The sequence below is a fragment of the Mastigoproctus giganteus genome, chromosome 6 (genome assembly GCF_048544385.1).
Source record: "Mastigoproctus giganteus isolate SK-2022 chromosome 6, ASM4854438v1, whole genome shotgun sequence".
Taxonomy (NCBI): Eukaryota; Metazoa; Arthropoda; class Arachnida; order Uropygi; family Thelyphonidae; genus Mastigoproctus; species Mastigoproctus giganteus.
The window spans coordinates 126,282,857-126,298,143 of NC_143580.1; the positions used below are offsets into that span (position 1 = coordinate 126,282,857).

The 15,287-nt window shown below is 36.1% G+C and overlaps 1 protein-coding gene across 2 annotated transcripts in view; it reads right to left on the bottom strand.

The window, feature by feature from the left end:
• The window catches only part of Dhc64C (dynein heavy chain, cytoplasmic), a 1,460,071-nt gene that overhangs the window by 410,512 nt on the left and 1,034,272 nt on the right, over window positions 1-15,287 (bottom strand). For both annotated transcript variants that reach the window (XM_090376486.1, XM_090376487.1), the window contains exon 65: window positions 8,145-8,283. In XM_090376486.1, coding sequence (XP_090232612.1) covers window positions 8,145-8,283 — 139 coding nt within the window. The remainder of the gene's footprint in view (window positions 1-8,144; window positions 8,284-15,287) is intronic.

The following is a 15,287-nucleotide window of genomic DNA, read 5'->3' on the forward strand; positions in this document are numbered from 1 at the left end:
ACTACCTCATGTCATGTATCAAATATATTTGTGGTGTTTTACTCAACAGGAATGCCTCTGAGAGCTTTTGCTTTGAGGAGGAATTCCAAATTCTATACTGAGAATGTTTCTAACAGCAAACCACCCAATCTAAAAGCTTTTAGCCCTTGGGGTCAGCTCTTCAAGGCTTTTCTCTAAATATTTTCTATTCTCCTATTAAATGCATAAGAAAACATGAATCAAAAGGTGGTGCAGCTTCTGTTCAATGTTTCTTTTCGTTCAATTTGCTTTGTTTTCCTTTTCAGGCAGAGACCTACTAGAAGCCCCAGAGGAAGAAGAAGAAGAAATTCTTGAAGTACTCACAGGAGTATAGTAAATAGATCAGTATGTTTAAGGCTCACCACCCATCATAGAGCCCTATGGAGCACACTCACCAAGCAAAAGGTAGTGCATAGGTAAATAGGATGATAATTACCTAATATAAGTAGGATGAGAGTTACCTAGATATTATAACAAAATCCAAGAGGTCTTGACCCTATCTCAGGACCAAAGAGAAAGAGCTACTGGGGTATGACCCTAGCAAGTATACTGGCCACTTGATCAATCCTAATCACGGCAGCTCACCTCAGATCTTGGCCAAATCAGGGACTGAAGTGGTGTATTAAAGCCAGGCAAGTCCACTCTCAGAACACATGGCAAACAAGCAGAATTCTAGTTGTTATTATTGGAGTGAAGGTATAATGGTGCATAGGCTACTATGGACAAATTGTGAATGTTACTTTAGAGTGGTGGTGAGCAGGTGGAACAATACAGAACTAGAAGTGGGTATATAAGTCATTCATTTTTAGGTAACTTAAATTTCAGATAAGTTGCCTCATTTTCAATAATAAGCTAGTTGACAGAGGTTCATGGAAGTTAAGCAATGATCTCAATAATACACTTCTGGATGAATGGTAATGTGCACACTATATGGGAATATGCTTGATAGTAAGCTGGTAACTGCAGCGAAAGCAATGTAGGAGATCCTCCACTAGCAGTAAAAGCAGTGTGAGTTTGCCATATGCATTTAATGCATATGGCCATCTCTCTCTCTCTCTCTCTCTCTCTGGCACAACCTCTTCAGCCTGTTTAAATGGAAACTAGATCACTAATATTGAAATAAAACAGAATCCAACTGTGGATTCTGTTTTAATTCAATATTTATTTGGCTTGTAATTAGAATAATGAACTAGGATGAAATAAAAACCAATAGAATGCCTTGCTGATGATCTGCATGTCTTTTTCCTAGTGTTCAAATGTGACGACGTATCCAGCAAAACTTGATAGACTTATTTTCATTGAGATGAAGTAACTAAGAGCTGATTTGTGTCAGAATTGGATGGGAAGCCTGCAATTTATTTTGTAGGATCATCAGTGCACTTAAGTCTGTATATATTTTAACTTGCGAAATCAAAAAGATTATTAAGGAGGAAAAACCACCTTGATTGAATAGAGTTCAGCATTCAAACAACAGACAGTGGATGTAGAATGATTCTATTGACCTCACAGATGTCAGTTTTTGAGCTGTCTACATATATCTGAAGAGTCTGGGCACTGGCCAAGGTGTGAACCGCATGTAACTATCTAAAACTTTGGCTTGGTAGGGAGTATCTCGCCCCCACTCACCACCACCACTGTCAAAAACTGTTATCACAAGGAGGTTGAGTATATACATTGTCTATGGTGGTTGTCTAAGTCTAGGTGGTTGTGTGGTACTGTGTCTGAGTCTAGGAAGATATCTGCAATACGGACACTCCATTGTTGTGCTAGTTTTTGAAACTGAATTCATGCAGTTAAGCAGTACCTTTCTTCTAAAATATAATCTATTTGTCTATGTATACAAATCTTGCACTGCAGATGTCCTGAAAGCTCCTAGGGCAATCCTCAGGGCATTATGTGGAATGGAATTCAGCAAAGCTGATGCAGTTTCATACAGAGGGTCATAAACTTGGGTTTCATATTATAAACAGGATCTGATTAAAGTTCTATATAGGTGTAGCAGAGTAAAGTGATCTACTCCCTATATCACAGAAGAGGTAACTTCAAATATATTCATCTTCTTCATGCACTGAGTTTGTGTTTGCTTTATATGCTTCTCAAAGGTAAGTTTAGTATCAAAACCTAGATTTAAGAACTGGATACTGCTGCAAAGTGGCATTGGTTGGTTCCCATCATCTCAGGATTGGAGGTAGCTGATACTTTTGGAAACAGTGGTTTTTGATGAAGAGAGGCAATAACTACAGTGATTATGCCATGACTCTAACTTGTTTTTTTGAGGACTGAAGTTGGAGAATATATTTTTTGGGTGGCAGGATATTGTAAGGTCAACTTCACATAGTTGGGTGTCAACATTAGCTGAATTACTTTCTGTTAGATTGTTTATCCTAACTACAAAGAGTGTGGACCAAAAACTTGCTCTTTGTGAGACCCCTTCTTAGATAATTATTCGTGACAGAGCATTGCAATAACGAACTTCAAAAGTTTTGCCAAAAATTCCATGTGATTAGTGATAGCTGAACATGAATACAAATTTTTTAGAATGACATATTGCCAGATGGTGTTGAAGGCTTTTCAACGTCCAGGCAGACCACAACAATGTGTTTATTTTGGATAATAACATTCTGTGTGTTGGTTTGTGTCTTGTTCATCAGGTCTAGCATTGATTTGTTTTCTGAAGCCATACTAATTCTTATTCAATACTGACCAAGATTCTACATACCATACTAATCAATATGAAACAGTTTTTATAACTTACCAAGGCAGCTGCTAAGAGATATTGATTGACAGTGTCTGATTAACTTTTCCTAAACCTATAATTGATTAATCCTCTCTAGAATTAGGAATGGGTAAGTCTGTTCAGTAGTGCCAAGAATGAGGGTAGTAGCTTGCTCATGAATCCAGTTAAAATTATATCAATAATGAGTTCAGAACTGTCATGTCAAGATGCTGAAGCATGAGATAATATATCCCATCAGGTCCTGGTGAACCACTGGTCTGTTTAGGGAACTTTCTAACTCAAAAATTGTAAAAGGTTAGATGTATGGAAGAAGCACTGTTGTATTGAACTTCAGCTTATATCATTAGCTTTTTCTTGTTTAAACTGCCAGGCATAAGGGTGAGATACGAGCAAAGGATTCTGCAAGGGTATCTGCAATTTCCACTAGAGAAGAAAAAACTCTTTGCCATTCCAACCTAGAATAGACATTGATTCCAGGACTGATTTAACAATCAGTTTTTTGATTTTATTCCAGATTTTTAAGAGGGAGTTTCAAATAGTTTGTACCCTTATGTAGAAATAATAGCCCTAGAAAGGTGATGTTAATCATTTTCTATGTACTCTACATGTATATTAACACATTTCTCTCATCTATGGATCAGTTGTTTAATGCTTTGATCATAGAAGTCTGCACTTTTTGCCTGAAACCACAATCCCACTTCATTGATGTCTTCTTGAGATGAATCAAAGTGCCGTCCATGTAATAGTTTCTTCATTGTATACTCAGCATTCATCATTTGTCACCAACTAATCAAAAAGTTCAATATCAGCATTACAAAAATCCAACAGCTGGTGAGAACATTGCATTCAACATTGCTTCTGAAAAGGTGTCAGCAATCTTGGAACCCATCATGCAGAGACCTTAGACGTGCAGATGGTTGTGTAAAATGCTGTGAGCAGACCTATAACAAATTCTCACTGCATTTGTGACAAAATGAATTGCCATATTTCTGTCACTCAGCACCAGCTGTTCAACCTTTGCAACCATTTCACTGTTTGTGGATGTTAATGGCCTTCCTTCTCTTGGCTCGTCAAAGATACTTGTACTCACTGGAAACGCAATGGAACTACCGTTTCCAATTTTTGCAGTGTCATAGGATGAACAATTCTGGCTATACACAGCTTTCATTTCTTCATCAATTTCCTGAGGTTTCTTGCCCTGCAGATGCAGGAACTTGATCTGCTCGATATTCTACTTTGTCAATCATCACGTGCTTCCTCAAATTCCAGGCTTGGGTGTACGATCACCTAAGGGATTGAAATTTCACATGGTTAGTTATGGAATATGTAGACAACTTATATTAAAAATGGCATCTTCCTGCTGATGTTTCATCTAGGTCAGTGTACTAACTTTTTATTATGCCCTCGTATACTGTGTGTATTCTTAGAAATAGTGGATGCAAATTAGATCCATGATTCGTCACCCCATGCATAGCATACCACTGCTTTAATTTTCTTCAAATTAATAAAGTTTCAGTTGTTGGATTATTTCAGAACAGATTCCATGCTTTATTTTGCTCTTTTCTGTGTGTTGGAATGCATCATTCCACCCAAAACTGGGATATGGATATCTGTGAAGACCAGCTGAAGTTTGGGTATACTACTGGTTGCAGCTTTCATTATTTCTGTTATCATGTAATCAGTAACATCATTAATAGGCTGGCTTTTGATGACTTCATCATCAAAATAAATAGAAAGAGTGAACACGTTCCAATTTGCCTTGGAGAATTTCCATTTTTATGTGACTGTGGGTGCACAGTTCTATACTTATAATTTAGAAATAATTGGGTAAGGATCCTTATTGAGTGGGAACACAACAGTGACAATTTTGTTAAGACCCCCACAGGATTACCCCAGGGACTCACATCTGGTGAGTATGGCCTTGGCACACCCAGGGTCCTGAGCTGGATATCATCATTCTCTCTCTCTCTCTCTCTCTCTCTCTCTCTCTCTCTCTCTGGGTAATTCGGAATTTTTTTTTTTTTTTCCTTTTGACTGGTGCAGCATAAGCCTCAGGCTTCCTTGCACCATATGCTAATAATAATAATAATAATAATAATAAAAAGATTCTTGAACACACCAACATGAGAGCTCACTGTGAGCATTACATGACTTTCAGATTTAATCATATTGTCTATTAGGAGATGTGGGGTCACACAGATATAAGGAATGCAGAAATGGAATATGTGGAGTACTATGTGTACAGTAAGGATAGACAGGATAGAAAGGGAAGAACGGGTTATGCTGTTAGTTAAAAAACAAAATCTAAGTAGGTGCAGCTAGTTGACATGGGTGGAAGGTGCAGTGTCAAGTCAGTTTTGTGTGACATAGGCAATGGGAAAGCAAAATTGAGATTAAGAGTGTTATAGGCTAAATGATTCAGAGTATAATGAACAACTGAACACAGAAACAGAGTGGTGCAGTAAATCAGATTGTCTTATAATTGAGTTGGTCACTCACATACTAGAAAGGCTTTTGTGGATTTATTGGATAACTGTTTTCTACAGCAGCATGTTCAAGAGGCAACTACAGGGAGTAACAAGGTGGAGCTGGTATCAGTAGTGATTCTTAATGCATTAAGAATCTGCACAGAGAAGCCACAAGGTGACAGTGATCACAGCACGCTAATGTGGGATTTAAGCCAAAACCTTACCCCTGATGGTAGTTAACCATCAGGGGTAAAGGGAAGGGTTTTTGCTTATGTAAAGGTGATTACGGTGGTCTGAGAAAGTTTTTAAATTCTATACAGTGGGACTAACTGATGATGTTACCAACAACAAATTTTAAATGGGAAGCATTCAAACAATTAATCTTGGAAGCTACTATACTTTTCATACCAATTAAGAAATAGTGTTCAAGGCTTCGGCCTAAATGGATATCGGATGAACTAATGAGACATGTGCCAGAGAAGAAAAAAGAACGGGATACATATAAATTAACAGGTGACACAGAAGCCTATGGTAGATATAAGCTGGTCTGCAATCAAGTCACAATGGAGGTTATGCAGAAAAAAGCAGATTATGAAATTTCTTTCACAAAGGATTCAAAGAGTTCTTTACTAGGAAAGGCATAAATCAGATTGGTCCACTTGATATCGATGGTTCAACTGTTGATGATCCTGCTAACAAACTGAATGAGCATTCTGTATGTACATTTACACATGAGGAGTTATTCGGTGGGGAGGAATGACAGAGCTGTATTAAACTCTGCCAGTGAGCTAAACGATTTTGTAATAACTCCAGAGCAAAGCATAGGAGAAATTGTTGAAGATAAACAAAAGAAAGGTACCTGGGGTGGAAGTGATCTATCCAGTTATATTAAAGGAGGGAGCAAAGGAAGTACTCATGGAGACAGGAGATGTGCAAATGTGACCCCAATTCATAAAGGAGGATCAAAGGGAGACACAAGTAATTACAGACCCATTAGTTTAACTTCTGATCCTGGAAAATTAATGAAGTCACTGGTTAAAGAAGCACTGCAGGATCATCTAGACAACATTTCAGTTATAGTTCAGACACAGCATGGGTTTGTTAAGGAGAAGTCTTGTCTGACTAATTTGATTGGATACCATGATGTGGTCACAAAGGAACTGAATGCAAAGATTAATTTTGATATTATATACTTGGATATTAGGAAGATTTTTATTCTGTTGCACATGACGTCTGCACAAATTGGAGAGTGTGGTAGTGGAGGCAATTTGCTGCTATAGATAAAGGGATGGTTGAGTGGGAGAAGACAGAGATTGGTAATCAATGGTCACTGCTCTTCGTGGACTAATGTGATTAGTGGAGTCCCCAGGTTCAGTGTTGGGTCCACTGTTGTTTTCTGTATTTATTAAGGATATTGATGATGGAATAACAGGCTTAATGTCTAAGCTTGCAGACGACACAAAGATTGGCATGGTTGTTAATGACACTAATGACAGTACGCTGAGAGGTGGCAGCTGACATTTAACATTGACAAATCTAAAGTACTGCATATGGGTAGCAATAACCCCAGAGTAACATATCAACTGTGTGGTACTACACTGAGGGAGGTAGAAAATCAAAAGCACCTGAGGCTAATTGTGTAGTTAGATATAAAGTTTTCTGAGCAGAGCAGATGGTCTGTAAGAATAGCTCCTGGTGTCTTGGCAATGATATACAGGAATTTTTCTAGCAGGGAAAGGATGTGACTATCCCCTTGTATAAAGCATTGGTCAGGCACACTTTGAGTACTGTATCCATGTCTGGTGGCCAGATTTTGGGAAGGATGTAGAACTGCTGGAACGAGTACAGAGAAGGGCAACAAGATTAATGAATGGAACAAAGAGTGACCCTTAGGAAGAAAGGCTTAAGTTTTGCAAATTAATGTCTGGAGACAAAGGAACCTGCGAGGTGATCTGATTGAAGTGTGTAAGGCCTTGAATGGTTTGAGCATGCTCAGTGCTGATGGGATTCTTCATCTTGCCCAGATTAATTGCCTGAGGGGGGGGGGGGGGGCATAAATTCAAATTGAGGAAAGACAGTTGTAGAGTAAATGTGTGGAAATTTGTCTTTAGCCAGCGGATGGTTGATTGCTGGAACAAACTTTCACCTCTCTCGTAGAAGTTGACAGCTGAAATAAATTCACGGTACAACTAGACAAACATTTGGAGCCAATGGATTTGGAGCCAATGGATTTTTTTTTTTTTTGCTAATTCTGTATAAGCTTGTTTTCTTGCATCATATGGCTCTACTAATGCCAATGCTAAGGTATACATACTCTTCTGGTGAATACTCATCTTCAGATAAGCATGAATCAGTCTATATATTTAAGAAATTACATGGTAAAGTACATCCATACTGACTTTCACAGAGTTGTATAAACTATTAAAATGGAGACCTCTCCGAGATCAGCCATCAAAAATTATAGATAAGATCATTATGTCCATTTTATTGTTTCAATAATTATAATTATGAAAATGCATAATTACACCAAACATTGAAAATTAGTTTAAGTTAAGACTGTAATTAGAAGAACTGTACTTAGATCTCAAAGTTTCTAGTGGATTTCCTTAGTATTCACCAGAAGCTTCAAAAATAACCAAGTAAGGGATATAAATTTGTAGCCAATGCAAAGAAAGACAAGGAAATATGGGCATAGAAAAGGTATCAGAATAAAATAAGAAATACTGCAATTTTCTTTTAATTCCTTCAGTAAAAACACAATTCTGTTCTACATCATAAAAAGGTATGAAATAGTTTGCAAAAATTAACAATTCAATTAACAGTGTTCTGAATTGTATTAACTTGTTTGAAACTGTTTGTTTCTCATCTATAACAACATATGACAGTGTATGCTACACCTAATAAAAATTTAAATAACAAACCTGCATATGCCAGAAATGCTGAAGAAAGAAGAACATCTCCTGCAATAGTGGCCATTTGATTCTTAAAGGTTTCACTTGTAGCTTCCCACCTCTGTCGTTCTGAACTCAGGCTTCTCAAAAGTGCAATACTACGGTCCACCTATGAAATTAATATTCTATATTGTAGAAACTCAAGAAAAAATGACATATTGTTTAAATTAGTTTCTGCATGTTTTTTTCCCTTATCATTAGTATTAATTAGTACATTTATCATATTTATCAACTTCATTTTCAGATATACGCTCATGAGCCAAATGAGTAAAGAATATCATCCAGATTGTATGGTGTCTACATTGAAATTCCCTACCAGCATATGATATAGGGGTGCATTTCGTATTGCGGAGTAGGTCACCTGCAGTTTATAAAAGGTTATGTAAATGCCAATGGATACCTGGCTATATTGGAAGGAAAATTGCTGCCAACCATTAGAGACCATTTCAACCTGCCAAGTAACTGCATCTTTCAGGACTACTCTGCTTCTTGTCATTGGGCAAAAAGTGTAAGTAGGCACTTCTGTAGTTACTTTAACTTCATTTCTGCATTAGAGGTTCGACAGTAATGTGTTTGCATTTTTTTTTTTTTTTTTATGAAAACCCCAAACACAAAAGGTATCAAAACCTATAGTACTTGGTACCGTGCATGGGTTGAAGGAGAAGTATGGGGAGGGGGGGGGGATGCCGGAAACTTTGCTCTAGAGACTAAACATGGATTTCACCACCTCATTTTGTTACAGTTGAAAAAATGGTTGGAAGAACGGTCCATTACAAATCTTAGTTGGCCAGGAAACAGCCTGGACCTAAATCCTATAGAGAATTTTTAGCATTGTATAGAATCTGCAGTTGCCAGAAAGAAACCAAAGACCCTTTCTGAACTTTAGGAAGCCATAATTCGTGTTTGGAACCACGAACTACCCACTGATTATCTTCAGAAAATGATCTTGTTAATGCCTCGGCGTGTGCTGCTGTTATCATGGCCAGAGGCGGTTCAACTAAATATTAGTTCCCCTGGTGAACTTTTCATTTTGTTTTCCCGCTTAACATGATAAAATGAAGCAAACTGAGGGCTTCTGATAACATTTCAGCCATAATTGTCATGTTTACCATAACTGTTGTATAAAGGGTGCTAATGCTCATTTTGGAATGTTTTGAGAGCACCGGTCAAATATCACTTAGCTTTGCCTTAACTATTAATAAATATCTTTTGTTTATATTTCTATTCGTGACAATAGTCATTAATGTAACATACCATCGCGAAAAAGGATTAGAAATGTGAAATTCCTAGGTGACGCATTTTCTTTGAACACCAGTGTACATAAACAGAAGTGTTTTCTTTGATGTCTCAACTTTAAAATTCAGAAAAATCTATTAATTAAAGCGCAAACAGCAAAATGTACATTCAAATATGAATTTTCTAATTATTCCCAAGAAAAACAATCAGGCATTTACCTTTATTATAGAATGCATCACTGAATTTGTTTAAATTTCCCATGTGTGCGCTCTGCTGCTGGCTAAAGCTAATTAAGTTAAACGGAGCAGTGAGAGACACAGAAGGCCCTGTCACTCAAGAGCATGATACATGGGGGAATAAAATGCATGCAACTGTTTCTTGGCATAAGAAACATAACTGAAAGAATAGCAATGAATTGTTTTAAATATGAAAAGATCGTATTTCCTTTCTTCAATGTGTATTGCATCTTGTAACACAAAAAAACCAAGGAAATTCATCTATTGGGAGCCACACTGGAAACGGAAAAAAAACGGGTATAAAACTGATAACACTGCAATGCGAATATAATAAAAGAAAATTTTATTATATATGCTTTATTGTAATTGTTTTTAGAGAACAATATCGGTACAGCACATTTTCTGGATGCATATTTTTTTTTTTCTAATGAAATTTCCAGAAAATATTTCTATTGATAGCTGGGTTATATACTTTGTAAACTGGTGTCAAAGGAATATCGCATGAACATTCGTAAAATCAAACTGTAGCAATGCCGTAACCAGGATTTTTTTTGTCAGACATTCAAAAAAAGGTGCCAATTGCCTAATGCTAATTTATCAGTTATTTTTGGTTTTAAATAAAGGGCGCTTGAATATCTGTACATGTCTGTATTACAAAAACATTATATTAAATGTGTAAATAACAGCAACAAACTATTTTATAAATGATCATTTTATTAATATACTTGAATGTTTTTTTTATTCATTACATATATATATATATATATATATATGATATGTTGTATAAAATATAAGTAGTACCTATACAATTACAAAAATGAACTGCAAAAATAAAAACAAACGATGAATTACAGATATAAAAGTTAATATTTTCAAAAACATTGAATATACTGCGGTATTACTTTTCTAAAAATATGTCACAATACCAGATTTTAGTATTAGGAGGGTACAATGTAGCTGCTGACCCGACTCCGACTATGCCACTGAACAGTAGTAATCCATTCTTCGCATAGTGGAGAATGTTTTTTGCTTCAAATCAATGGAAAGTGCTTGTCAACATTCCATCTGGAAATAATGCCAAATGTGAAGACAGTAAAAATAGGTGCTTTATTCTGAAAAGTCATTTGCAGTAAAATCAAATAGGAAGTTACCCTTTACGTTACCGAAAGTCAGGGAGCGCTAGGGATTGCAAGCATGATACTTCCCACAGGCGCCGTGCCGTTAATAAAATATGCTTTACATTTAATATTCAATATCAAATTTCTACTTTCTCTCTACCTCAAATACAAAATATCTTTTCTTATTTATTGTACTGTTAGGTTTTCAATATTTACAATTATACCACAACGATAGGTACAGTCAGTGCTTTTTTTTTTGGGATGGTATGGCATACAGGCATCTTTATTAACAGTGACGTGTGACCTTTCGATTCAGTAAATTCAGAAATTTATAACATTTAGCAAATTTTTTAAAATATTTGTATAATTGTAGATAGTGAAAATCTAAATTTACGATATATAAAAAAAGATATTTTGTATTTGGGATAGAGAGAAAGTAGAAATTTGATATTGAATGTTAAACGTAAAGCATATTTTGTTACGATATTTGCTATATAAAACTTTAATTCGTTTTTTGAATTTTAAATTACTCAATCGAATCTAGGTTTAACTAGGGGTACCAAATCTAGAATTCAAATGCTAGGACAAGATAGGAAGAAACTAGGCCATCTTTAGTTTAAAAACGAGGATGAGATGACAATGACATTTCAAAAATGATATTTATTACTAAAAATTACAATAGATTTTTATCACTAGTGCCAATAATCTTCAGTAAGTTTAGATCACAAAGTAATTATAAAATGTTTTACAATTCATTTTCAAATTATAAGTAACCATAAAAAATACTATTCACAGTATTTGTTTCCATTTTATTTCTAATGTTGCTCTGCTGATTGCTAATTAGATGCCTCTGTAGCCAGGAGCAGCAGTGCGTACATATGCTTCTCGATTAGCCCAGGATTCAAGCCGGTGCCCACCAAATACAGAGGATAATAAAAAAGGTCAAGGAATGACCACCGCATATCCTCGGAGCAATATGGCCTTAGTTGCTAATGCTCCTAAAAAAACCGAATAACAATAATAATTGCTAATTAATGAAAATACATGCTCTACTTTCACATTGTGGGCAAAAATCAAAAATGTATATTAAGTAATTTTTAAAATCTCTGAACATTCCTCATAACTGTTGCATTGATTAAAATATTCAGCCCAATTTCTATGGGCTAATAAAATTTACCAATTATCATCTTTTTCTCAGAAACAACTTCCTTAAAATTCATAAATTGGTCAAATAATCTACTACCATCAATTTTTACTCCTTTTTCATACAAATGGATCCAAAGAACTCTGTATATCATTCCATTCTGGAACATATTTTAATTCCATGAATTGTAAGATTTTAAACTGTTCCCAATTTTTTTGTCAGAAGTTTCCTCATCTCGTTGGAGTGCCATTGAGTTTGAAAGAGATGCTTGGTAGTAAAATCATAATCACTCACGTAAGATCACTCATCGGTGAACACAGGATATTAGAGCTGGAAAAGGAATTAGAAAATGTGAATTGGAATATCATCAGTTTGGCTGAAATAAGAAGAAGAAATGAATCACTTATAAGTTTATCAAGTTGAAATCTGCTGTACACAAATGGAAAGAGTGAAAGGAGTTAAGGTGGCGTTGGGTTTCTGGTCCATAAAGATTTTAAAAACAACATTTTGGAATTCAAAAGTACATCACCAAGGGTGTCAAGACTAATACTCAAGATTTCTAAGAGGTACAAGCTAAAGATTATAATGATTTATGCACCAACATCGAGCCATGATGATGAAGAGGTTGAAGAAATGTACACCGAAATTGAGTCTGCAAATTGTGGAATTTGCAGAATCTCAAGGACTGTCAGTAATGAATACTTTTTTCAAGAAAAGGGTGAACAGAAAGTGGACATGGAAGAGTGCAAATGGATTAACTACTAATGAAATCGACTTCATCCTCACTAACAGAAGATATATTGTGAATGATGTTACCGTTCTGAATAAGGTAAATGTTGGAAGTGATCACAGAATGGTAAGATGTACACTTGATATAGATGTAGGAAAGGAAAGGAAAAAACTGACTCAAGTAAATAATACAAAGGTCTTTAGGATAACAGAAGAGGAAAAAAAGCAGTACTAGAACTTAAGAACAAGTTTGAGCTTCTGCAGACTGCTCAGGACCAAGATATCAATGAGGAATATTACAACTTTCTGAAAGTGGTAAAGCCCAAGAAACCTATAGGGAAAAAGAAATCCAAAGAAGAAAAAAATAGTCAAGAAACACTTGTCATGATGAACCAAAGACGACAAATGAAAAGCAAGAAAAACATGACAGGCAGAAAATTGAGTATACGGAGTTATGCAAAGCCATTAGAAAGAGACTCAGAGAGGACATAAGAAGATTTAACACAAGAAAAGTAGAACAAGCATTAACGGAAAACAAAGGATTTAAATCAGCAGCCATGAGCAGTAATGCCGAAACCCTGCGGCACCTACAGCAGCATACTGGTTGTGTGGCCAACCGCCTCCCCCAGCTGCCAGCTAAGGACCAAAGAAGAAGAAGAAAAGAATACAGAAAGACAAATGATACTGAAACTGAAGAATAGTGATGGCGTACTTATAAACAGCAGAGAAGGCATAATTCAAATAGCAGAAGACTACTATAGAGAATTATACAAGGAGCAGGGGAATGATGCCAGCAGTGGGGAAGATGGATTGAAAAGCAGCAAAACACATACGACATACCCTATATTCTTCCTGATGAAGTAGAACATGCATTGAAGAAAATGAAGAATTAGAAAGCCCCGTGGGAAGATGAAGTTATTGTAGAGTTGTTAAAATTGGGAGGAAGAGACATAACACAAAAACTGGCAAGGCTCTTCACAAAGTGCATTAGAAAAGGTGTGATGCCTAAGCAGTGGAATAATGCAATCATCGTTTTGCTGCATAAGAAAGGAGATAAATCAGAAATTGGAAATTATAGACCAATTAGCTTGTTATCCCACATCTACAAGTTGTTCACAAGGGTCATTACTAACAGATTAGAAAGAATACTTGATGAGAATCAACTGAAAGAGCAAGCTGGCTTTAGGACAGGATTCTCAACTAAGGATCACCTTCACGTAATATCACAGCTAATGGAGAAAGCAAATGAATATAAAACACCATTATGCATGGCATTTGTGGATTATGAAAAGGCATTTGACTCCATACAGCATAAGGCAATGTTTTGGGTACTGGAAAGACAAGGCATAGATACCCTATATATTATGATTTTGAAGAAAATATATGAGAATGCTACCTCCTTTATTAGACTAGACAAAGACAGTAGGAAATTTAAAATTGAGAAAGGAGTTCGACAAGGAGACACAATATCTCCGAAGCTGTTTGCTGCTGCCCTTGAGGAAGCTTTCAGAAGATTAGACTGGTTGCAGAAAGGAGTCAATGTGAAGGGAGAGTACCTAAACCATTTACGATTTGCAGATGACATTGTGGTAATAAGCCATGATCCCAAAGAATTAGAGGAAAATCTTAATCAGTTGTGCACAGTTAGTAAGGATTTGGGACTAAAGATGAATATGGCTAAAACAAAAGTAATGATGAACAAGTATGCCACAGAAAGGGAAATAATGATTGAAGGAACAGTAATTGAAAAGGTGGAGTCATATACTTATCTGGGACAAGTTATTAGCTGTAATAATGATAAATGGCTGGAAGTCAAGAGAAGAATAAATTTTGGATGGATAGCATTCAGGAAATATAGTCACATACTGAAGAGCAATATCCCAGTTTGTCTGAAATGTAAAAAAAATGAACCAATGTATACTCCCCACCATGACTTATGGAAGTGAAACTTGGGCACTCACCAAAAGAATGGAAGTGAAGCTGAGAACTACACAGCGAAGAATGGAACGAATTATATTGGGAATCGGACTGTTAGATAAGAAGAAAAACACATGGATTAGGCAGCAAACCCAAGTAAAGAACATTCTTATCAAAACTAAAGAACTAAAATGGTCTTGGGCAGGACACATAGCTCGGAGACATGATGACAGATGGACTAAGAAAATAACAGAATGGTACGTACCCAAGAGGAGCTAGAAGAAAACCTGGAAGACAAAGGCGGAGATGGATAGATGAAATTCATGAGTTTGTGGGTAGTAAATGGATGGCCAGTGCTCAAAACAGAAGGAAGTGAAAAGTTGCTGGAGAGGCCTTCATCCTGCAGTGGATTGAAAATGGCTGATGATGAAAGTCATAATCTGATTTGTGTAATTTTGAGATAATACAGTCCCCTTAATGCAACCAGCACATTTTTTATTTATACTGTTGTATTGATCAAAGGCACAATGCACAGAACATATAATGTATGTATGTATATATTGTTTCGGTGGCACGCCTGGAACGTTAGTTCATCTCTGCCTCATTTCACTCTACAGATACAGAGCAAACATAGAACATACATAGTAACTAAGCAAGAACATTTGACTAATTAGTGTAAACAAACTTATAAGCAACAAGCTATTTTGTCTAGACATAGACAATGAGCACAAAA